The sequence below is a fragment of the Melanotaenia boesemani genome, chromosome 3 (genome assembly GCF_017639745.1).
Source record: "Melanotaenia boesemani isolate fMelBoe1 chromosome 3, fMelBoe1.pri, whole genome shotgun sequence".
Taxonomy (NCBI): Eukaryota; Metazoa; Chordata; class Actinopteri; order Atheriniformes; family Melanotaeniidae; genus Melanotaenia; species Melanotaenia boesemani.
Window position 1 is genome coordinate 19,011,735 of NC_055684.1, and position 25,681 is coordinate 19,037,415.

At 37.0% G+C, this 25,681-nt stretch overlaps 1 protein-coding gene and 1 long non-coding RNA gene across 3 annotated transcripts; one reads left to right on the forward strand and one right to left on the reverse strand.

Annotated features, from left to right (window-relative positions):
* The first annotated feature begins 582 nt into the window (after window positions 1–582).
* On the forward strand, window positions 583–18,672 carry si:ch211-286o17.1 (hematopoietic progenitor cell antigen CD34). Its single transcript, XM_041979545.1, has 8 exons — window positions 583–808; window positions 11,082–11,141; window positions 11,577–11,824; window positions 12,777–12,869; window positions 14,359–14,479; window positions 14,719–14,771; window positions 15,439–15,588; window positions 17,159–18,672. The coding sequence occupies exons 1-8, from the start codon at window positions 727–729 to the stop codon at window positions 17,345–17,347; spliced, it is 996 nt and encodes a 331-aa protein (XP_041835479.1). The 5' UTR covers window positions 583–726; the 3' UTR covers window positions 17,348–18,672.
* On the reverse strand, window positions 12,781–25,663 carry LOC121636235. Of its 2 annotated transcripts, none has more exons than XR_006009694.1 (3): window positions 25,557–25,663; window positions 23,832–23,954; window positions 12,781–12,865 (listed from the first exon to the last, which is right to left on the reverse strand). It is a non-coding gene; the product is annotated as an uncharacterized LOC121636235 (long non-coding RNA). The 2 variants fall into 2 exon arrangements; XR_006009695.1 differs by lacking the exon at window positions 25,557–25,663 and adding an exon at window positions 25,328–25,449.
* Window positions 25,664–25,681: the final 18 nt, after the last annotated feature.

Sequence of the window (25,681 nt, forward strand, 5' to 3'; positions counted from 1 at the left end):
TTGCCAAGTGGTGGGGGCTTAAAACCACTGAAATGGATTAATACTATTAGCATAACAGTGGGTTGCACCTTTGTTTCGATTATGATATTCTCCTCCACGGTCTATCTCCATAAGCCTATTAATGACCTGAATGTCACAGACTATTGTCAGCTATCACATTTTATTGTGAGGTGGATTACTGCTCCAGTCCAGACAGAGTTCTCAGTTAAAGCAAACATTGCAGCCCAGTTTGTGCAAAGGGACAAAATAATACAATCTTATCAACAAAACATTTTCCTGTCTATTATACTAGAAAATTTTAGTACATAAGCTTCATAAATACAGCATGTACTTGCATATAAATTTAGATAATGAGTGGCATTTGAAGAATTTATGTTTTTTTTTTTTTTTTTTTTTTCACAGAGAACTTCCCAAAAAAGACCCCATTATCCTCTTTCCCTCCATCTGCATTGCTTCTTCTTCAAGAGAGGTGGGGGCTCTGAGGAAGGGTTAAAGTAACCAGTGGAATACGGGGTGAAGGGCTGGGCCTTAGTAAGGAAAGAAGGGGGGTGGTGGCCATATAAAAACTGACAGAACACAAGTGGTGCTTTATCCACCCTGTCCTGCTCTGGATAAGAGGAAATCCTAAACTGTTCTCGCTCGACCAGCATTTCCCTTTTCTCTTTTTTCTTTTTCCCTCTCTTTTCTCTCACACACGTTGCCCGTGTGCACGCTCTCAGGACAAGAATGGCAGCATCTTCCCAGAGAACAGACAGGCCCTGCAAAATGTTGGCTTTTGCTTTGCTTCTCTCTGCCACGCTTTTTAACGGTAGGTAAAAACACTCGATGCCAAGAGGGTCAATTCACAGGGATCAAATGACCATTTACAGGGGCAGGGAGAGCCAACTGGGGTAGGGTTGGGGTGGAGCAGTGTTTGTTTGAATAATCTTTGAGATGAGTCCAGCTTTTAACTCTACAACCATTTTAGTATCTGGAATGCAAACATACTATTTTACTGCAGAAAACAACTAAAAAAAGAAAAGATTTTGTATGTTTTGAAAAAGCTTGGTAAAGATGTGGTTTTTTTCAAAGTGTTGAAAAGAAAATTACTTTGGAGTACACCTTGGAAAACAAAGGGATCATTTTAAAAAAAGAAAGTTTTTTGTTTGTTTTTTTTTAACTTGGCGGCATATTGGAGTCTTTATGATGATATTAAGTTACACTCTATTCTAAACATTAGAATTTAAAGTATGCCATAAAAAATGTTTTAATTTGATGTTGACAATTATCTTGCAGCTTACTTCTTAGTCTTTTCCTCTGAATCTTAGTTGGGTGTTTACTGTTTTATTGACCTGTTTCCTGTGATCTTCAAGGACTTTGAGAAATGTGTGTGTTTATATTTAGCTGGACTGTAATGTGAGGCCACTTAAAGTGTGCATGAGAGAAGGGTGTGGAGTTCGGTTGTTAACATGCATCTTATATGTGGCTGTGCAGTGGCAGTAAGGCATCATGGATATCAGACAATGTAAAAGTATGCATAAAATGAACGTGAGGCTTGCATGGATCGGACAGCAGATTTTGTACAATAACACTTAAAAAAAAATCTGATGGCATATTCAAACAAACTATGAAGCCAATTTTAAACTACACAGGCCAAATGAGACCTAAACTAAATTGAGTCCAACTTCAAATCAAGACTAAAGAAAGCAACATACTTTGCATGTTTTTTCCACAAGTAATAACAATCCTTAACTCCTTACATCTAAAAATATAGAAAAATCATGACATATGATTCTATAAAACACATTTATTTAAAAGAGGTACTAAACAACTCTCTATATAATTCATTTTCAATAACATTATTAAGATCCAACAATGGCTGAGTGAAGTCATAGTTACATAAAGAAAAAAAGGCCCTGAGAATAAACAAACAGTGCTCTCTTGTAACTGGAAATGAATCACACGCTGGATTTCCTAATTCAATCCTCCTGTCTCGTTTAATGGGATGTAGTTTATGTGAATGAGATCATCGGCCAAGAGAGGCAGCTGTACCTGATTTAGGGACTAAAACTCTTGTCAATATAATTTCAACCTATGGATTCTGAATATGAAGCAAAAAGAACTTTTATTCTCGTCTTGGGGAAAGAGGAAAAATGTCTTAATGAGCATAACTAAGTCAAGGGAACTCAAAGCTTATGACACATCCATCTAGACCAAATGTGTGTGTCAAAATTATGAATAGCTACGGAGGGGGAATCATATATTAGGGTAAAGTACCTCTCTATCTGTCTCTGAAATGTATTATCTATCCATAAGATCCTAATAGGAAGGATATATTTATGTCCATTAAAGATGGGCTTGCTTTACCTCACTCTGATGAAAGCAAAGGCAGCACACAGAAAATACAGAGAGTGGTGGTTACCAAGACAACCTGGAGGGGTGCTGTGGAAGCAGAGAATGAGGTGGTGATCAGAAACACCAGGAGCTGCATTACAGGGACTTCCTTTCTTAGGTTTAGAGTTTAAGGTAGGATTTTCCCTCCCAGGTTCGCATTAAAGAAGCAAATCCAAGCAAACTTGAGGAATTCTACCTAATCATAGTTCATCCAATCTTTCCTAAGTTTAAAAATCCTTAAAACTCAATCCAACATTTTGGTCTGTTACCTAGCAACCAACACCACTTATCCCATTTCTTTGAGCTATATAGTTTTGTAACCATTGCTTTATTTATTTGAAAAAAAAAAATTGAAGACATGAATTCAAATTAGCAAAAAGAATGAAAAAGAAATTTCTTCAGAGATGGCTGTGTTTGCTTATGTTGGAATGATGGCCTAGGGTGTCTGGACTAATGTCTGATTTTGCAATGCTGAATTGATGTGTGTAAGCATACAGTAATGTGTGACTGGGCTGCATCTTTTTTGCATATGTGAGTAACTGTTTTGTTTTTGCTATTATTTTAAGAACTACTGAATAGGTTCTGTCACTTAACTTTCAGTTTGTTGAGTAATAATTAAAAAAAGAAGCCATGTCATAGAAATAACTTGGCTAACAATATCTGGTGTAAAAGTGAAACTCTTGCTCTAAAAGTGGGTACTTATTTGTGCCCTTGGAGTTTGTACCTTCGAAAGACCAGTATTACACCTTTGGGGGTTCTCTTATACACTGAATTAAAAGAAGAACATGTCTGTCTCCCACCATAGCACAGTCACATGCAGATATCTTATCCAAGGACTTTGACATGTGGTCTAGGGAAACCTAGGCTCAGACCACCAACCCTCTGATTGGATGACAACCAATCTTTTTTTTTTGGAAGAGACAGCACATTATGAAACATTTTCTACACCCGAACATAAATGTACCTTTCAAGCCCTCAAATAGGTGCACATAGTTACCTTCCAGTTATGAGCTCTAGTGGGTATAAAAGGCCAGATTGTACCCTATGGGACAGAAATGTATTTATACAGTCCCCCTTTTTCTGACAGTGCACGAGCATCACTGGGGCATCCTCCTCTGGAGAAGCAATGTCACAGTGGGAAATGCAAAAGTCATGGCCTCTGGCCAGAACACAGAAGTGTTTTGTATGCTGCATGTTCAGAATGGTGGTTGAGGCTCCCTCGTGACTGTTTTTATACAAACACCACATATATTTGGAAATATTAATCTAAATTTTGACAAGTAAATGGAAAGCAACATACTTACATGTAAGCTGGCTGGGTAACCTAAAGAAGTCAGCAGCAAATACTGCAAACATTTGCATTTTCAGTGGGAAATTTCAGGGTATATAGTATGTGGTATCTTTGAAAAAGGCTGTATTTTTGCTTTTGTCTTTATTTTAATGCACATTCTTATGTTCTGCATCAGAGATCATTTGCGAACAGGTTCTGACATAGTAAACATTTAACACATAATTAGTGAACATCTATTTAGCTATTTTTTATCTAGCAACATTAACATATTGTTCTCTACTATTGACTTAGGAATTTCACATCTGTAAGTCTTTATTTAAAATCAGATATAACCCTAAATACCATGGATACCACAGAGTTATAGAAGGACAACAAGTTAAGTTAATGAGCAGTCCTGGGGGGGAAACTATTGAGTTTAGACTGTTTTCCAAACACGTTCTGCAGAACAGTTTAGGCTCTGCTTGCACTGTAAAATGGTTTGAGAAGGCTCTCTAGTTAAGCAATGAACCCAGCCCAACCTCACTGCCAACCCATGTAATTATGTAAATCACTGTTTTCACAGCAGTCAATGAAATAACAGATGTACCAAAGAATAAAAAAAAAACAATGTCAACTACAGAGTGTTCATTCCTCGCATAAAGAAAGTAGCTGCGCTAGTGTCAAGTGCTACAGCAGTGACAAGACATCTGGGTGTACACAAACAAACAAACAAACAAACAAACACACACACACACACATTTTAAGTCTTCTTTCACTTGGGGAGGTGTTTTTACCTTCTTCTAATAAAAGGTCTGCTTTCCCCCCAGAACTGACAGAAGCTTTGTCTTTGCTCTTTTTATTAAGCCTCTTTACTTGCATACTCTTTTTTTCCTCTCTGAGTGTATTCAAATATAACAAGCATTCACATGGCCCAGTGAAACAAGCTGCTTTATCAACTAGAAGGTGCTGGCACACACTGCGACCTGCAAATTAGATAAAAGGAAGGGAAGGAAAAAGGAGTGTCTCTGTATCAGATTGCAAGGCTTAAAGCAAAAAACTCTGTACGTGAGCAATCAGTGTTTCAGAAGAATAACTAGATCAGTTATTTTCCCCTGTTTATACCACTTACAGAAGTGAGTGCAAGTAATTAATAAGACAATTTGGGAATATAGTGATTTTTGACAGATATAGTCTGACTGATTTTTTTCTGGACAAAATCTGTGTAAAGCCTTTGAGCTATTGATGCTCACATCTGCCTTCCTCTGCAACAGGATCTTCTTACAGTTTATCCTGCACACACTCAAACACAGACTGGAAGGCAGTGAAACTTAAGTAAGCAATTGTGAGCATGGGTTATGGGTGTGCTTGAGCTATGGAGGGGGTGGAGGAGTGATCTAATGCCCACAATTGAAAGCAGATGTCATGTTTTCTGATTGTGGTCCCTAGAAACAGACATCACGCTCTCTATAAGGACCTGCAGTGGCTTTGGGGTTGGGTCGGGTGAATTCTGCAGCTGGGCAGCTCTGGGTGAAGTTAACATTGCCTTTCTGGCCTGATTGAAACCATAAGATCCTGTTATTTTTCTGCCATGAGAGAAGAATGGCCCGGTTAGTGCTATTAATCGCTGTGACAGGAATGACAAGAGAGAGACCATGTGAGGGGGGGCAATGAGCAGGTCAAGATGGTGGGGTCAGCGGTCTGTTGTTTCAAAGAGGGTAGGGTTGCAGAGCATGTTTAACCTTACAAGTCTATGCTCCAATGTCACATTCCTCAGCTTGCTCTTAGCAAATGTAGATTTTTGAAGAACTGTGGAATATTAAATACTGAAAACACTTTTTTTTAAATTAAAGAAAATAACATTCTAAATCAAATAACTTTCAGATATTGTGATATCTGTCAGGACCATGTTCAGTTCCATTTATATTTATGTAAATGATAAATAGGTTTGGAACATATTAGGTTAATTCGGTGCATGTACAGATACAGCATAAATTTGATCATTCCACTTGGTGGCAGTAAAACAGGCTTTCTGTCATATCGTACTGCATCACACAAATGGAGCATAGTTATGTTTACTTTAAAAGAACATCTACAAATAAATTACTTTAGAAAATCTTGATGGGATAAATGAATACTGAAAACATCATAGTTCTGTAATTCACTTATATTAGTAGCTGTTGACCCAATGATGCTCAACCAGCGTAAGTCCAACAGAGGAGGGGGGTGTCTTAAGGGACCAAACTTGCGGTTATTTTTCACAGCCCCCACTGTGAAAACATTGTGAGAGGCACTCACATCCTGTAGACAAATACAAAAATAACATTTCAATTAGCACATTCACAACACTAGAAAAATAAGAATTATCGTGTTAGTCTAACCAAAATTTGAATTTTAAAGTATATGTGAATGTGTTAGTCAAACCAAAATGAAAGCTCCCAACTTTGTACTATCACACCTATAACTTACCACCAGAGGAGGAATAACTCATGGTACATGATACCAACAGCTTACGTAACCCTAACAGAAAAGAGGAGACAGTTTGTCTGGAGAGTCTCAACTAAACAGATTTTTAGGCACTTAGTGACAAGAATTAGGACATGAAAACCCACCTTCAAAGCCAGAGGTTAATTGGTTTAAGCTGCGGTTTAATTTAAAAACATTTAAGATAAAATGGATGTTTTGTTTTTCCGTCAAAAAAGGCTGTCAGGTGGCAACTACTTCATGCTACATGTGGCCAGAATAGTGCTAGTGGAGCCCTACTCTCTGGGACTTTGACACGGTGGTCCACTAATGTGTGCAGACCATTATCACCTCAACATGCTTTCCCTGTTGACAGAATGAGAGTGCACTTTAACAGTTCATCCCTCCTGAGCAGAAGTGCCAACTCTATTTAAAATGAAGCCCCACAAGCCCATTACCAAAATGGCTGTAGAAGGCTGTTGTTTTAGTATATTAACTTTCACAAAAACAATTAGGAAATTATTTTTCTGTGTTTGCATTAGTTTTTAAGTTTGAATGGTGCACACAAACCTCTCTTTTTAGTAGTACACAGGGTTGAGATAACCCAAGCGGGACAGTTTCAAGCATCTTTCCGTCTACAAGAGATGTTATGTAAAAAAATTTTTGCAACTTTAATTTTATACCATCTCAAAATGCTGACAATTTCTATCTCTTAATTTTGAAATACCAACTTAGAATTTATACAAGCTCTGATATATATATATATATACTGGAGAAATGAAATATTTCCAAACCCATATATAATTTTCTTTCAGCCTCTCTAACTAATACCCAAACATTTACTATCAGAATTCACTTTCAAAACTCCAACATAATCCAAACACTTCATTTTCACATGTAAAAAAGTTTCTATAAAACTGTTGAACAAACATTTAGACCACACAGCAGTAGATCAGGCGAGAAAACACTTTTCCCATAATTTACTTATGCTGGCATTGTGATGGTGCAAGCCGGACCATAAATCTAACTACCGTGATCCAACGTGCATAGTTGCAGGTGTGCGGCTTTCCGCAGGTCTTGGTCATCTCAAATGACACTAAAGTCTATAGTGGTGTACTAAAATAAGTCCAGAACAGTTTGGCCACAAAAAAAAAAAAAAAAAAAAAAAAATTAATTAAGTTTCAAACCTTACTAACTAAAATTCAAAATGGGTATTTGATGTTGACAATGAGCTTTATTCATTTCACCTCAACGAATCAGTGATAGCTAACAAACATGTCAAGAATAAAGTCTTCTAAGTAAAATAAAAACAATAAAGTGACTGCAAGACATAAAAGGCTCTAAGATCAATAAATTAAAGTTAAACATACTCAGTGGTTGCAGATGAATGGCTGCACCTACTGTGTTTGTGCACAAATGTTATGTAAAGTACACAGGTGTGTTTATGTGGAACTTAAGGCAATTTTAATACTACGGAAAGGCAAAGTTTCCTGGGGTTATGAAAGAAAAAAATAGGATGTTACTTTATGTTACACCATTGTGTGCAAGGTGTGAAGGCTGAAGCCTAAATCTAACCTCGATAAATGTTTTGGATTAGCTGTGCGTGACTGGGAGAGTGTAAAGAGAGACGAAAGTCTGGAAGGGAGAAGGGCGTGGAGCAGAAGGCTTGTCTTCTTCCAAAGCCTGCCACATTCCTCCATCCACAGTCCCAGGAGATGGGGGTGCAGGGTGGAGTATATCCAGACCACAGCCGTCATTCAGAGGAATTTGGTGGGAAAATAGTCAACAGAGCAATGAAGTCAGGGCCATCGCCAAATAACATATGGGGTATTGTCTGATTTGGACAGTTAGCTTTGTTACGTTTGTACAATGACTGGATGATGCAGATGGCAGATGACTGATATCTTGGCTGCTTTAAACATTAAACTCAGAAGAGGGAATGAAAGCAAAATCTCTGGGGATATCAATGTTGATGTAAGCTTCAGGGGTTGTGAACATCAGCACATACCACGCGTATTTCTATAGTGATTGAACAATGCTGTAAATTTCCAGTTTTTATCTGTGACCCTTTGTGAGATGGTAAGTGACGAGTGGAGAAAAATTAAGTGATGATGGGTTCAGAGGTCAGAATATTAGGAAGTTTACAGACCTCGCATAGAAAGCAAGGCTGCAGGAAACACTGTAAACACTACTTTATCAATAACAACATAAAGGTCAAGGCTACATACTAGCCTCAAAATAACAGAAAAGTTATTTCCTGCATGTGGGAGAACTTTTTGCTTTGAAATGCTCAAAATTAAGACTGTCAGAGCTGACAGAATTCATGGTTGAGCTGCAACAACCTTAAAAAACAATCAGGTGTTTGGCTAAAATTAACAACAAGCAGACTCAAGAGTCCTTTGGTAAGGATATAGTCATAACAATACATTAAAGTTGGTCTCTCAGATCCAGTTCTTTCAATTATATCCAAAAGGTTTCACTCCATCTGGTTTCTGGTCTGTTGGGGAAGCTTGTTTGTATGTAATGAGTGATGGTTGGTCGGAGCTGGACAAAGTTTACTGGCTGTGCTGGCAGTGTTTCACAAAGTAAGCCTTGTGTTTTTATTGTGCCTGAGGCAAACAAGCATGTTTGCTTTATGAAAATGGAGCAGCTTGGTTTTACAAGTATGCTGGAGTGCTATGTCATCATTAGCACAAAACTAGCAAAACAACAGATTTTTACAGTAAAGTTTCAAATTCTCCCTCATGCAGGAAAGTCTTAACATTTTCTTAAAGCACTGCAGGTGTCGATGTGGCTATAAAAGAGATGCAAAACTCATTTCCAATCTCTTACCAGAATATCACGCAAAATATTCCATGAGAAATAACCCTAAACTTCAAATACACCTATCAGACACAGTGTAGAAATCTAAACTTTTTTTATTTTACAAAACAAACCATTGACCAAGTTTTACCTTCCAGTCAATTCAAGCTTTCCAGTTGAAAGATTACAGGGCTAAAAAAAACTGACAAAAAAAAAAAAAAAAAACATTTTAGCCATAGCACTGGCACTCCTGAATGTCAAATCTGTATGAGAAAAGCTCATTTGTGTGACCATCTCACCCACTTTGTACCTCATCCTTTCTTGTAAAATAAACATATCGACCACCCAGAGATGGAGGATGGATTGCAGCTGTAGATTACAGGCTGGGAAAGCAATCTAAAAGACTGACTTAAAGAAAGTTAGTCCCTGACCTGCTGCTAGTCTACATTTACATGGTCCTTGTGGCAAAGTAGTAACAGCAAATAAAAACCTACTAACACCTACTGACATTAGCCAACTGCCTGATGTCAATAAAGCTTGCACTCTATGAAGATATTGTGTAGTGGCATCCCTTCCTGTTATAGAGGCATACAGGGTTGTCTTACAGGAGGAATGAAATAATCACTGGGCTTAACTCCAGTACGTGCATAGCTCCCACAGCAGTGAGGATTCTCACACTGCTACTAGCAAGTACAAAGGATCCCTCATCTCACGATAGCAGGGATGCATTTAAAAACACAATGTCTAAATTTTGGTGTAAAAAAAATAGAAGAGAGCATTTAACTGCACCTTTAATATAAAACCTATAAATCTGCTATAAGCCCAGTGAATTATATGTTTTTTGTTTTTTTTTTCATTCAGTGTAGACAGTAGCACAATGCAGAACAGCTACTGTGTGACAGACAGCTGTACTGGACAGTTGCTAACACTGAACATACCAGAGGACCTCCCTGGAGATTACTGCCCCACCTGCTAGCATGGTAGACAGACAGTTTGTGCTGTACTTTTCATCCATCTGTCATAATGATTTTGTCCAACAAAATGTGTCACAGTTCTGCTTCTGTTCGACTGTATTTGCACACAATAGTCAGCAAAGCATCCTTTTGTATTTTGTAAATTTAATTTTAATTGAATTTCCCTGAGTACAAAATTGAACAGTTGTTTTAAAGAGCCAACATTGTCTGCACTCAAACTGTAAAATACTACTATAGTCTTCCCAAGCCAACTGACCTTTCCTACTCTCATGCACTCCCTGTAACAAGACACTTATAATATTCTGAGCCTTTGTGCTGCATGTAATTGTTTAGCTGCATTGTATTGAATCCATTTAAAGATTACAAGTCTATTAAATATGAACTTAATAGAGTCCAGGTTTAAAAAAGGAAGTTTCCTTCAATTTGATAGTAAGTAAAACATTACACAGTAAAAATGTAGATGTAATTTAGATTTAGAAATGCAAGGTCTTATGGGAATGTTTTTACCCTGAGATATTGGTGTTATTATTTTGCAAAGAGGAAGGGCTACATAAAATTGATTGAATTATCTGGTTTGACTTTAAAATCCAACCCTTGCAACATGAGCTAATCAGCCCATAGCAATAGGGACCTTAGGCCCATCAGTTCAGTGACTGCAGGGTGTGGCATATTGCAGCATGTTGATTAATTAACCAAGAAAACCAGATGTCTTCTTTAACCCATCAAGTTTGTTAAAGTTTTGCTCTGAAACAGTTCACAGCTAAAGGAATTTTTAAAAACTGCAATACAAAGAGTTTGATTCATGGTATGTTTCCCTGTTATAGAGTATACAGTAATTCTAAAACAGTAAGGGACTAAGATTTGATCCACAAATTGGAGAGCTTCAATTATTTAATGCAATGTTGTCGGTTACCTAACCTTCAATCACTGCAGAGCCTCTAGGGACACAAAGAAATCACGTTGTTTGCACACTAAGGAGCTTACATGCAAAAGATTATGCATTAAGATAACAGATTATAAAACTTTTGTCCTTAAGCGAAAATATATCTGTTTAGTAACTGAAATAATTTACTCTGATAAATTAAAAAGACTGTGTATCTGATTTGGGATAATTTGGCCATACTTTGTCCAGTCTGGTAAATGTGACCTTGTATTACCTCTACCCATTATTTAAAGTGCTTTTATTTTGAACTTCACAACAGGAATCAAAGCACAGGAAGAGCCAGTGACCGTGAAGACAGTTTTGTCTATTCCACGAGGAGGTAAGATTACACATATAAAAGATAGCCCTGGTCAGATGGATGATAACTTCTGAAGAAATAATCAAATTCTTACTCGGTATAAACAGCAACACATCTCTATTTAAACTTTCACTCTCCTACCACCAGAAAACATGTTTTTCTGACTAAATAAAAAATTAAAGCCTGATGAAGATGACCATATTAATATGCAAATAAAAAAATATCAACACTTAAAAAGTATGAGCCTGTAGGCTGCATGTGTTATTGCTGAGGAAAAATAATGTTTCAGAAGGAAAGATTGATTTCAGGTCGTTTTTTTTTATTTGCATTAAACTCTTATGTGCAACCCTAAAATAAATAATAATAATCAAACAGATCAGTAAGATATAAAGTTTAATGCCCTTTCCTGCTCATAAGTAATCAATTAACCATTCAGCTCTGCTTTTTTGGCACCAGATAATGGACATGGTCAAGTAATGGTCTTGCCTACTATGAAACCTCAAGAGCCTGCTGCACAAACAACGACAGCAACAGTTACAGAGGAAGCAAGAGAAAATGATGGCAGTAGCCCTGCAGCTCCACAGGATCCAGCAGATGAGGGAACTAAATTGACAGATGAGGTGCAGACTGACATACCTGCTGCAAACGCAGAGACCCCTGCACCTATTCCACCCAGAGGTGATGGTCATATCAACATACCAAAGGTAAGATAAACAAGAAGATTACTAAATGCACAGTCTAGCATATCTTATAGTGCCACAGTGGGAGTCGTAAATTGTTTGAATGTAACAAATAAATGCCACAAATAAGACAAAGGATCCTCCTTAAAGGTAATTTAATCACATAGATCAGTACATGATGCACATCACTCATTTCAAAGGAGTGAAAGACAGGTAGTTGTAAATTTTCCAGGACAAAATAAGCCCTAAGAATGCTTATTTATTTTCTTAAGAGTTGGACATCTACCATGTAAATGTTTCAAGTTACTGTACCTGCAGAAAAAACTGGAAGCAATTTTGTAATGTAACAACAACTGAGATGGAAGCAGTGATGAAAGGAAGATAACGAATAACTTAACATGTTACAAAATCTCCTCTCATTTGTCATCTTCACTTCTCCAGAACAAACCACACTTATCACAACAACTTGAACATGAGGATAGAAAAAACTGAGGATCAAATAACATGAGGGTGGCACAACAGAGACCAACTCTGGATGATAACAGAGAAAAACACAAAGAACCTGCAGCTATGGTTTTGTTTTATATATGCACCAATATATTCATGTGTGTGATCTTCCAGTTTCCTTTTTTGTGTTATGAATGTATTACCGCCCCCTTCTGCACTGGCAATGTCTTCTTGCACCTCTTGGCCCAGATGATAGCAGTGTGAGGAGGCACAGCAGGGGGGCCTCTCATCTGCATGTGTTGCTTATGTCAGCTTGGTGTATAAGAGCTTTTAACATTTACATATTTACATGCACAAGCTCAAACTGTTTAAAGTAACTAATATATTGTTAAAAGTATGGAGGGGACACAGATTCATACAATATCATGACAAAATGACTATGGTCCAAGACAGGTGCAGGCAATCATGAGTCTAATGGTAAGGAAGGGAGTTATTGCGGCACTTAACAAGCTTTGGTTTCTCTCTGCAGCCAGCAGCAGGGGATGATGTTGTCTGCGTGAGCAAAGATGCCGTGGCAGGAAGAAATGCTGTCAATCTGAAACTCAAGGCATCTTCCAGCTGTGTAAGCAATGAAAATATTTAATCGAATATGAGCCTTTTTGCCTGATATCATGTAGATCAACACCTTTAGGGCAGAGCAGACAAAAACATGTACAAAGATTAAAACGCTATTAAACATATAGTAAACAGGAAGAGAAATAAGCTAAAGCAGGAAGTGTAATCCTGCTGGAGTTCAAAATACTTATGGAAAATTGTCCGTTCCTTGAAAACTGAAAACATAATGCTTTTCATACCCAGTTGTTTATCATCTCTCTAAATGTAACACCAGCAGGAAATTCTTTCTCATTTTAGAGGTGGTAACTGGTACATCTCACATGCCAGTGAATCACTAAAGGACTGTGAATCCTTTCTTTTCAGTGACTAATTGGAAAGTCCAAGAAGTTTCTGTTGCATGTAACCCAGGGCACACATTTCACTGTGAGGGCAGTGGGAGGGAAGCACAATGGGTGGGCCCACTGCTGCTGTGGAATATGTAATGTATAACAGCCCAAGGCAGCAGTGTGTGTGTGCGAGTATGTGTGTGTGTGTGAGAATATGTTTGTGTTTAGGAAGATAAATTCTTCAGTATCTCAGGATAACAGCTTTGAGGTCTGGAGTTTGTGTATGTAGGTATGTGTGTGTATGTGTGTGTGTGTGTTTGTTTTGTGGAGGTCTATACCTACTACACATGCTTTCATTTAGCTACAGCTCTCATATAGCCTCAGAAGTAAATGTATTATTTAACATTTCAAAAATGCATAAACGGCCATGACCAAAGCAGCATTTTCAGCGTTCAAAGACACGGTCTTCTAAAGAAATATTATTTTGCCCAAACCAAAATGCGCAAGGAGAATGGAATAACTACAGGGCAATGCGCTGATGTTTATATAGGTTTAGCAACGGCTAAAGTAAGATGAAAAATGAACCCTGAGCCAAATCAGGGAATCAATGTTGTTCATGGCAGAGGACTAAAATACAGAGGACAGTCTGCAGACTTTGACTTTTCTGTTATGTAAAGAGTAAATTCTTTCATTAAATGAGGGATGATATATATATATATATATATATATATCACCAGCTATGCTGGACGGGACTGGACAGACTAATCTAGTATATTAATTTATGCACTTCTGGAGCATTGTTGAGCCATTGCAGAGAAAATCCAAATCTCAGATTAGCTGATGTCCAAAATCATCTTAGAAATTTCAGACAAAAAAAACTAAAATCAGGTTGGTTTTGCACTTCCGATTCGAAGGTAAGATAAAAAAAAAAAAAAAACAATAATAATAAAAAATAGAAAAATAGGGACAGAAATGTATTTTAATGTTTAATTCATGAGTTGCTGTGATTTTGAAAGGAGTTTGTGATTTAGAATTAAGCAAGAATTTTACATTTAGGTTTTGATAATTGAGTAAAAATGCTTCAAAACGGTATAATTTTGAAATATTTCATTTTAAAATATTATTTCAAAATGAAAACTTCAATATTATGTTATATTATTCTCTTTGCAGAAAGAAACACAAATGAAGATAGCAAGTGTTCTACAGGAGTTGTGTGGTGAAAACTGTAAACTGGAACTCTACCAGGAAGACAACACAGACGAAATCCTGGTGTCTGGGAAATACGTTGAAGGTTAGTAATATTCTGTGGTTATCTTTAATAATAAAAGCAAAGATAACAGTTACACTTCATAAACTTCATGTGCTATTCACTGCTGTAGCCTCTGATGAGCAAACAATAAAAATGTAAATGTTCTTAGTTAGACTTTTAGATCATATTTTAATATCACCTAATCAAGTAGCACCTCTAACTTTAACAATATAAAACAAAAAATGACATTTTTTAATTAAATATATATTTTGCATTTGCAGCTGATGTTACAGGCATGACAAACAAGTTCAACAATGACAACATAAAGGATAAGGTCAGTGCCATCAAGATTTTGGTCATGCATTACACATATGTAGATATATATTCAGTTTTTCTAAAGACATTGGAGTCATATTTATGTCACTACCATTCACCATAATGGGCCTGTAAAATAGACCTTTTAAAGCAGTAATTTACATTGACTCAGCTAGCTAAACTTCCATAATTAAAACTTGAAATACATTTGGGAGGAGAAAACCAGCCCCTAAGTTTGTAGACTTTCCTAAAGATCTTAAGCTGCCAGACTGACAGTTGTTGTCACAGAAATCCCACAAACAATCCACTTCTCAGCTGAAAAACTTTACTTTCCTAATACCCAGGTGCTAATTTTGGCAGACTGGTGTGCTTGTCATAGGCATCTGTCTATCTGCTTTCAACATATTCACACACTGATTGACCTTATAAGCAATTTAACAGGTTTCAGACACAGTCACTTTATTATCCTGGTACCACTTAACTTCCCGACATCTTTTTTTGTTTTGACTGCTGAGGAATCTATGAGTACACTGTAGGAAAAACTCTACAGGCTTTTTCTTTTGTGTGTGTCCGTCCAAACTTACATATTTGACAGATATACCAAAGTGTGTGGATAATGAAGTTATTCCTTTGCTGGTATAAATCAACTTTTTCTTTCACTCTTTTGTTTTTCTTCTGTGGCACAGACTGATGTTGAAGAGGCTGTTACTCACTGGGGGAAGAACTCAAAGTTGGTGCTGGTTTCCATGTTGCTGGCTGGCTTGCTGCTAGCTGCACTGCTGACCGCTGGTTATTACCTCAAGACACACCGCAAGAACGCCAAAGGAGTCAGACTCGTGAGTCATTTAGAGATATTACACTGTTTACTCAAAACTAACCAACACTATGTTTACATTCACAGCACTATTTGAACATTAAACAAATTAAGGTTAACAGTTGCTGAGTTTACACTTTTTTAGATGAATGAACAAATTAGACGTTTTTCCCATTTTTGCATCCACCAACAGGCTGCAAAGTTTGCAAAATGAATTAATCTTTTCTTTATTTTTACTAAATCCAAATTACTTGTTACTGACATAGCGTAGCCTTGTTTGTCAACTATTTTGACAGCTTGGTAAGATAATGTGAGTTCAGTTTCAGTCTCACCCCCAGCTAAAAACCAGCTTTGAGGTACCTTAGTGGACTGGAGTGTGCTGAGGGATGCACAGCTCTAATGTGAAGTATCCTGATCTTAGTCACCTTTGGACTACATGTATACATTTTAATCACACTATGATACCTGAGTTTTCATGGTATGTTAGGATTTACAAAGCATGCCTGAGACCCCTTTGGTCAGTAAAAAAAGGATGATGCAGGAAAAACAGAATTCATGCTCATGAGATGAGGGAGAAACCAGAATTAAGCTCCATTTTTGAGACATATGGATGTACTTGGGGGGAAAAAAGAAGAAAAAAAAACTTTATTTATCCCACAAGAAAACTGCAAAGACTTTGGACAGGCAAAAGCTTTTTAGTAACGTTAAAGGACATAATGAGTGCATGAGCCATTATCCAGGTGATGCTCTGTAACATGCATGAACAGAATAGCCTTGATAAAATCTGTGCAAACACCATAATCAAAATATTTAATATCGGATCAGTAGTTACAATATTGTTGTAAATGAACCAATCTAGGAAACTGGTGACCTCTTAACCACCACTGTTACCATGTCATTCAGAGTAAATTGAAGATGGTCACATGGGTAAGACATTAGACAAAAAATGGCCAAACATATTTTTTAAAGGCTTATCTTACGAGCTTAACCTAAGATAATGTTGCTCCCTAAGTTTCTGTTCACTCAGGAAATTGTGCACAGTGTTTTTATTTAAAAAAGAAAAAGTACAAATCAATTTAAGGACAAATACATGGTTATCTACTCAGTTTATGACTTGATAGAGGGGATGCTTCACTCCTATATAAAACTTAAAGCAGCATTAGGTCTTTCAAGCTCTTAATTCTTCATCCTCTTGCTACCGGGCAGACGGTTTAGTTTGTTGTTTAAGCTTCCAACATCATCTTTTAAATCCATATGGTGACACACCCAAGTGTTTTTTTTTCTTTTAGAATAAGCTTGCATAATTTGTGCCTATAGGTTCGGTCAAAAGCATTAAATATTATATTAAATGCAGAGACATTTACAATAATTTACAAACACGATTAATAGCATCTTTACCTAATAACATGCTTGCAAATGTTACAATCTCAAGAGTACAAACATTTTCAAGTTCCTACTAGTTCCTGATGTCCACAGCTGCAGCCTATAAACTACAAAGAATGCATTTGTTTACATGTTTTCATTTACACATTTTGCTGCAAACAATCTTAGATAAGCTCTGATCTAAAGCTGTTGCTATGTTCTCCCTTTAGGCTGAGTCTTTCCAGGTGGATGAAGAGAACCAGGCCAACACCCTGGTGTCTGTGGCCCCACTGCCCCAGGAGCCCCTTGACAAGCCCATTGTCAATGGAGAGTCTCCTCCAGAAAATGGGACCAACTCCACCCCCACCACTAACGGACACTCTGCCACACAGACCCCAGTGGCCGACACCGAGATGTGAATCACAACACCCTCAACCACTGTGCTCTACCAATCAGCTTCTAACCCTTCTATTGCCTCTTAGTCAAATTCAGCAAGAATCCATTCAAAAAAAGCCACATCCTTTCCTGCTCCTCTCCTCAGTTTTCTTCTGTCTGGAGGATGATAACAACGACACTGATGAGGCCAACAACAGCAATATGATATCAATGATTACAGTGCCTGTAATGTGAAAAATCTGGGAACACTAACCTTTGCTGGTGTCAAGAAAAGTCTGCTTACAATAACTGACTGACTGACTGACTGACTGACTGACTGACTGACCGACCGACTGATGGGGTTTAAACAGCTGTTCTGACTTCATTCTTATTGTGACGACATCTTTTGAATAATCAAATAATGCTAAATGTGCATTGTTGAAACCTGACATTTGTGCTGCAACAAAGCCAATGAAGCCGGCAGTGAGAAGGACCGACAGTCACTAACTTGCACACTTGCCTTAAAAAGTTAATAAAAAAAGGCGCATGAAGATAAGTTTAATGAAATTTAAATTCCCATAGTTGACTGTCAAAATGTAATAGAAAACTATGTTTGTACCCTATTATTTTCTTCATCATTGTTGACACTGTTCATAAAAAAAAAAGAAAAAAAAAAAAAAAGGAAAAGACATGTTAAATGTGAATGCTGGTAGATTAAAAAAAAAAAAAAAAAAGAAAAGAAGCGCAGCCATTGATTTTTATGAAGAATGAAATTATGCTGCCATGCTATGAAAAGTGTGGAAATGTCTTTGGAAAACTATATAGTCACCCAAGTGCTTTCAACTTCAGCCTACTGGCCTACTGAGCAACTAAACTTCTGCAGCTGACCTTCGGTCAAAGTTTAAATGGACCACCTCCAAAGTGGATTTCTATTGTGTGGCTATGTGGTTTTCATTATTGTACAGTTTGGTTTTTTTCTGTTTTTTCACTGTAAAAGGGAATGGTGAAGCACAGGAGAATGATCTAATTCAGACAAATAAAGTAAACTTGGAGTTTTCGATTTACCAGGAGGAAAAAGAACAAGAAATCACTCTGGGTTGTTTTTGTTTTTCATGACATACAGATGGTTCAGCACAACATACTTTCTTCATCTCCTTATTGATATGGAACATATTTTTACTTCAGAGGTACCTTTTTTCTCATCCGTGATGTACTGCATATGTAAATACACTTCTCTGTTTCATAAACTGTGATTGTTGACAATATGTTGTTGCAGGTTGTCCTCAGCTTATTTGTGTTGTGCTAACTGAGACACATTTCATACAATAAAAACCCACAGGTTTTAATAAAAAGCTATTTTTTCACATTATGAAATGTTTTACATTACTTCCAATCAATGAACCAGAAGCAAGTTCACATACACACAGAGCTGCATCTTTGTAACTTCAGAGGATATCATGTTCAACATAGTTATAAGTTTATGGGAGTTTTAGTTTAGAAATTTAACTGGATCAATGTCCTTGTCCCAATATTAATGCATCAAAGGGGGGATTAAGTTCTTACCAAATGTCCAGCTCGGCAAGACTGTGCACTGTGTGAAAACAAATTTAAGCATATTCAAATTCACTGCACAGATACAGTCTCTAATTCATTCGAATCTTGAATTTGTCTGATGATGATGATGCCATTATAAAATCGGAATCTTAATGGAGCAAAGTGACAATCTGGAAAGGTTTTACATGTTCATGAGCTGACATGCAGCTTTAATGGGCTTTTGTCCAGTCACATTTCTAACCACCTGACAAAAGAAACTAAAACAAACATGCCAGAAGAAAAGAAGAAGAAAAAAAAAACTATGTAAATAAGAACAGTTTTTCGGTCTGCTTGGTAGCCACCCATTGATATGCATTTTAAACGCTGTGGTTGGTCTAACACACATAATTTTTTCCAGTGTCATGTAAACACAAGAAAAAAAAAACCACATCAAAATGCAGCATTGCATGCTTCATAGGTTTAATGGTCTCCTTAACATAATCCTTCATAGATTACGACTGTCTGTAATCCATACAGGTAATCCATAAAGTAACCAAGCTACTTAACTGGAATTTTGATAAGCTATGTGCTAAAATGACTATCTATCCTATGTATTTCAGCTTGTTTCTACAAATAATTCCTTCCACGTAAAAATGCCAAGTACTTATCCTTTAGCTGGGCATGCATGGAGGACATACTGGATGGCAAAAGCTAAAGAAAAAGTAAGGCAAGGCAAGTTTATTTGTATGGCACATTTCATGTACAAGGCAATTCAACATGCTTTACATAAAACGTTAAAAGCATTACAGCAGGGTGCAGGAAGCAATAACAAGTGAATTAAAAACAAACTTTAAAAGAAATAAAAATTAAGAAAAAAAAGGCTAAAATAAAATAGATAAAATGCAAGAAATACAGTTTCAGTTTGGGGAATTTAACAGTTGTTTTGATAATAGGCAGCAAATAGAAAAGTTTTTAACCCTGGTTTAAAACAGCTGAGACCTGCAGTTTTCTGGGAGTTTGTTCCACATGTGAGGAGCAAAAAAGCTGAACGCTGCCTCTCCATGTTTAGTTCTGCCCCTGGGAACAGAAAGTAGATTTGGCCCTGATGACCTGAAGGATCTGGGTGGTTCATAACAAACCAGAAGATCTTGAATATATTTCAGTTGTGAACCATTCAGTGCTTTGCAAACTGACAGCAGGATTTTGAAGTCAATTCTTTGACAGACAGGAAGTCAGTGTGAAGATCTGAGTACTGGAGTTATACGATCTACTTTCTTGGTCTTAGTGAGGACTCAAGCGGCAGCGTTCTGGACTATCTGCAGCTGTCTGATGGACTTTTTAGGGAAACCTGTGAGAACAGCATTACAGTAGTCCAGTTTATTAAAGATAAATGCATAGACAAGTTTTTCTACATCCTGCTGACTCATCAGTCTTTTAATCTTCAATGTTATTTAAGTGATACTACACTGACTTCACAACTGTCTTAATATAACTGATAAAATTCAGGTCTGAGTCCATGACAACTCCCAGATTTCTGGCTTGGTTGTTAGTTTTGAACTTAGATGTTTGAAGCTGAGTACTGGCATTTAATCTTTCTTCCTTGGCTCCAAAAAACTATTATTTCAGTTTTGTCTTCATTTAACTGAAGAAAGTTCTGGCCCATTCAATCTTTAATTTGATCAATGCATCCTGGTGAGATGGTTATGTAGATTTGTGTGTCATCAGCATGACTGTGGTAAGATTTTTTGTTGTTTTTATAAGTTGAGTTAGTGGCATGTAGACGTTGAACAGCAGTGGCCCCAGGATGGAGCCTTGGGGAACTTCACAGGCTATTTGGTTTGCTCAGATTTATGATTTTAAGTAAAAACATAACCATTACAGAATCTGTTGTTCACCATCTACACATTAAGCTGTAAAGTTTTTTAAGCACATCATCCAAAGCAAACAAGTAAAATAAACTGTCTTCTTTTTCTTAAAAAAAATAAATAAATGAAATAATAGAAGTTACTTAATCTTTAAATGTATTTGATAGTATTGTTGTTATTTATTATTGTTAATTTAAATTAAAATGAAACATATTCAAAATGTAAAATATATTTAATTGTATTTATTTACAAATCACAGTAATCTATATGTGATGAATTCATCGCCTGATTTAATCTGGACAGATTACATAACAGATTAAACATGCCTGTTTTAAAGCAGACACATGAACTCGTATGTGCAAAGCAAATGTCAAAGAATATTTTAAAGAGTAACTGAGTACATAAAAATATTTTGCACATCACTGTAGAACAAATAAACTAATAAGAAACTATCTAATACGTAATGCCTTACAGAGTAACAAGTAACAAGCCAGTGTCTAACCAGTATAATGGTTCAATTTACTTTTAAGTATAAACAAACAGTATTAATGATGAAATATTGAGGAACTACCAGCCAAGTCTCACCAAAATCTGAAGTGTCTTATTTATGTTCCTTTTCTGAGGGACAGTGTTCATGTGACATACCAACAATTAAAGGTGACCCATGCATACTAAAATTTATAAACTGTAGCTATGTAGACTTAACCATTTAAATCAGTTAATCTATTATAATAACCCTAGAATTTCCAGTAATGGTATTTTAAAAAGGAAAAGACGCAGAATAGTACAAGGGCTGTGTGGAAGACGTCATCTACTAAGAACCTGAATTAAGTAATGTCTTCTGCAGTCCCCTCCTTTCCACTTACAAGTGTGTGTGGCCAAAACAACACTAGTGAGATGCAGGAAGTGGACAGCATGATGCAGGAACAAGTATAACGGCATAGAACTTTGAAATCATATCAAAACTTTAGATGCTAAGTGGAAAACAGAGTAAAGAAAACATTGTAATTGAACTTTTTTTTTAATTATTTCAGAGCAGAAGGTTTTTCACCGTGGATCAATGTAGACATTTCACATTCTGTCATGAGATCAGGTTGAAACTAAAGAGTACTTTATGTATTGAATGCTACATGTTACATTTCTTCAGATATTGTCCCCCATCTTGGGGAACCAAAATAAAAATTGCAGATGTATGATAATAGACAAAAATGACTTGTGTGCAGCTAACTGTGAGGACAAATTGTCATTCTATTGCCATCAGAGCAGCCTGTTTTGGGAAAAGAAAGCAAGACCTGGGAGGAGGCAGTGGAGGATTGTCTCAGCATGGACATGGAACTTGGGAGGTTGCCCTGTGAATCTGGTCTGGTTGAAGTCCTGCAGACTAGCAGGACAGCCAAGACAGCCGAGACAGCCCATGTGTGGACATGCCTACGCTATTTTGCAGAGAGCTGGCTGTGGGCGGACGGGACTATTGTGAAGTACCAGCTCTGGAGTCAAGGAGACAACTGGGATTGTGCCCACCAACTTCATTTTATTTGCTATCAATAAAAGTAGGACTTATAAAACACAGGACACTTTCCAAGTTCTTCTAAGAAATCTTCTGTGCTCTCATGATTTGCTAGTATTTGCCAAAATATAACATCATAGTTTTCTATAAAGAGATAAAATGTAATTTGCACAAAAAACAAATAGACAAATAGAGCATTCCCTCTCATAAACCAATTCTTGCTAATACAGGCTTCAGTGTTAAATAAATGGGAATATACCTGTGATCACTGAAGCAAAATCCAGAACATGTGATTTTCAACAAGGCTTAGTGCACAAACATAGTTATGACATAATTTCTCAACACCAGAACCTTCTCTAGGCTTGTGTTTATCTGTAACTCTGCATCATGGCTCTAAATAAAGCACAGTGGAAGGAGAAATTGTGAATCTGACTGTGACACATCTTAAAGATTGAGGAAAATAAACTAATTATGATCAAGCAACTAAGAAACTGTCAACATGCAGTTACAGTTTTAATCCGGAGGTGTATAATCAGAAATGGCACCAGTAACCATGAGCTGCAATGGCTACATTTCACAAATAATGCCACATAAAGTGAAGTATTAGCACAGTATCACAGAGCATGTAAAACAAGTTGATTACCAATAGATATCAGAGTTTCTGGAACAGCTAAAATACAAAACGCAACACAAACCTCTATGTAGACACCCAGAGGAATTATAAAAAATATGATAATGAGCTTGATAAATATTGGGAACACATCTTGGGCCCGATGAGCCCAAGACAAATTTGCTCCACCCTGATGAGACCCAGCAGATTTGCTGTAAACACAGCCAGAACATTCCCAGCAGTGTACCACAGAGATGCAAAGTGATAATACAAGGCTGCATGAGGTGTTGGGGACAAAATTAATGGGTATGGCCATGAATAGCTACTGGTTGACAAGATGGCACCTATTCTTCTGAAACTTGGCAGAGAAAAAATATTCTCTTGCAACAATTATCCAAAACACACTAAAATCACACAAGGAATTCTCCAGGAGACCAAAGTGAAAACAGTGCTCTAGCCAAGCTTGTCACCAGAGAAAAGCAGAGCAACACAACACCCCCAAAAAGTCTCCAATGGCAATGAAAAATGGCAAAGAAATCTCTCCAGCAATTCATGAAAAACTTGTACGTAATGCAATCAAAAAAACATAAAATGTGTAATAATGTGAGTCTCAACAGTAAAGATCTCACATATTGTATGTATCCCAAGATTTATTTTTAAATATAAATATAAGATTTGTATCATATGCACTTTAAAAATAAAGACATAATAACAGAATTACAACTGCTCTCAGTAACGGTCCACTGATGACAGAGTCTTTTGGATCTAAAAAAACAATGACCTATTAGCTCTTGATGGCCATGAGGACTCAGTCACACAACACATGGTTACAAGGTCATCTGTCACTCTGGATGCGGATACACCAGAGAGGGAGCCTCGCATGTGTGCAAAGCCTGACTCTGTGCAGCCACAGCAAATTAACTACTCCAGTGTTTCTAGCTGAAATGACCTTTACCAGCTCTTGTTGTTACACTCTGACAGTCTATACATGCCAGCCGTAATGGTTCACTTACCAAGCCTGCTGGGATAGACACTACCACTGTCTGTACAGCTACTGTAAAGCTGAGTGGGTGCAAAGGTCAGCGCTGTGCTCACTGGTAGCAGATCAGCAATGGCAAGGTGGTAAGAGTCCATCACTGCAAATATACAAACATGACAAATGTCACCATTTTAAACATAAATTGTTTCATTTCTTTCAGTCAGCCATGTAGTTCAGCTTTCATATTTTCATATAAATATTAAGGCTCCTATGGTGTAGTCTTAATATATTTGCATTTAAAGGCCACAAAATGAAACTGTTTATGGAATTTAGAAAACATAATTAATCTATTTTGCTTCCAAAAACCCTAAACAATTAATAATATGGCCTTTAGGTTTCCAGTGAAACATTGTTTGTACTTTGTCTCCATCTAATGGGGAGCTCTCCTCATTCCAGCTGACAGGTTGCAGATAAACAACTGGAACTCAGGTTTTGGAGAGGGTTTTCCAGCGTCCCAAAGAGCCTGTACCAAAGATTGTAAAATCGTATAACATAAATCTGGTTGGTAATACACTGCTGCTGAATAAGTTTAAATGAGTTTTTCATTTGGCCCCTAAACTTCACATGGTCCGCATGTAAGGCTGTAGGGGTGAGTGCTAAAATGGGACAATTTCAGTCACGGTATCCCGCTAAAAGATGAATGACGTACGGTGACATGACAAATACCGTAAATGGTAGTAATGTGACGCAGTGACTCATTTCAGTTACCGTAAATCAAACAAGTGACCATGACGACTGGTCCATTTAGGCATTTTGATAATTGACAACGAACAAAGGGTGATAGTTTTTTTTTTTTTTTTTAAAGATGCTTCGTTTTGGAGCCTTTTCGTTTATCAGCTAGAAGTAAACAAACTGCTTTTTGTTTGTTTATTTTTTCAGAACAACAATCAACAATTAGATAGCTTTGCTGTAATTAGGTTATAAATAATGGCTGCCCTCTAACTTATACAAAATATTTATGCCGCCAGAGAAGTCATAGAAATACTTTTATGACTGCAATGATAAACTTACCTTCCACGAAGGTCCAATTTTCCAGTACTGCACTGCCATCTGCTGGACAAAAATTGCATTGCAATATATTTTCTGTATCACCATGCATTATTAAACACTTTTATAGAGAATATTTCGAAATTAACTCATCCATTATAGATAACAGACTATTAGGGCCCCAAAAGGAATAACTTCAAGACAATAGCCTATAAAGGCTATCGTTTTGAAATTATTTCAATATTCAGAAATTCAATTTTGTAGCTAGTTTTGAAAAACTTAATATAAAAGTTAATTTTTAAACCATATCTGCAAAATCTGACTAAATTGCAATAGTAAACATGTTAAAGATTAATGAATGGCTGAGATTTTATTGTGGCATCAATTTCCCGATTTTGTGCACTCACAAGAATCAACGTGCACTTTACAAATAGGGGCGCAGGCCTTTATAAGTTGAGGCTAAATAGATAGATATTTGCTTACCTATAACAAATCTAGGCCTGATCTACTGGGCCGTTGGAGGAAAGGAATTTGCGTTATCTTTATTTGTAGATGATGATGGATATAGGCAGATAAGGTTATCCGTCCGTCTTAAATACAATTTCTACACAGTCATTGATAAACCAATAGCAGACTCGGAGCACGACATCTGGTAGTTACGTCAAAGGGAAAGAGTTTACGGTAAAACAGCCCCATAACCATGTGATCTCACCGATGTTTGTAAACATGCGTCAGCCACATGTGATTCTGGCGATGAGGAAAGACTCTCAGGCCGCTTGTCCAATCAGTGACCGGGGGAGTGTCAGGGGCGGGGTCCTCGTGTTGCGCTATGGAAAA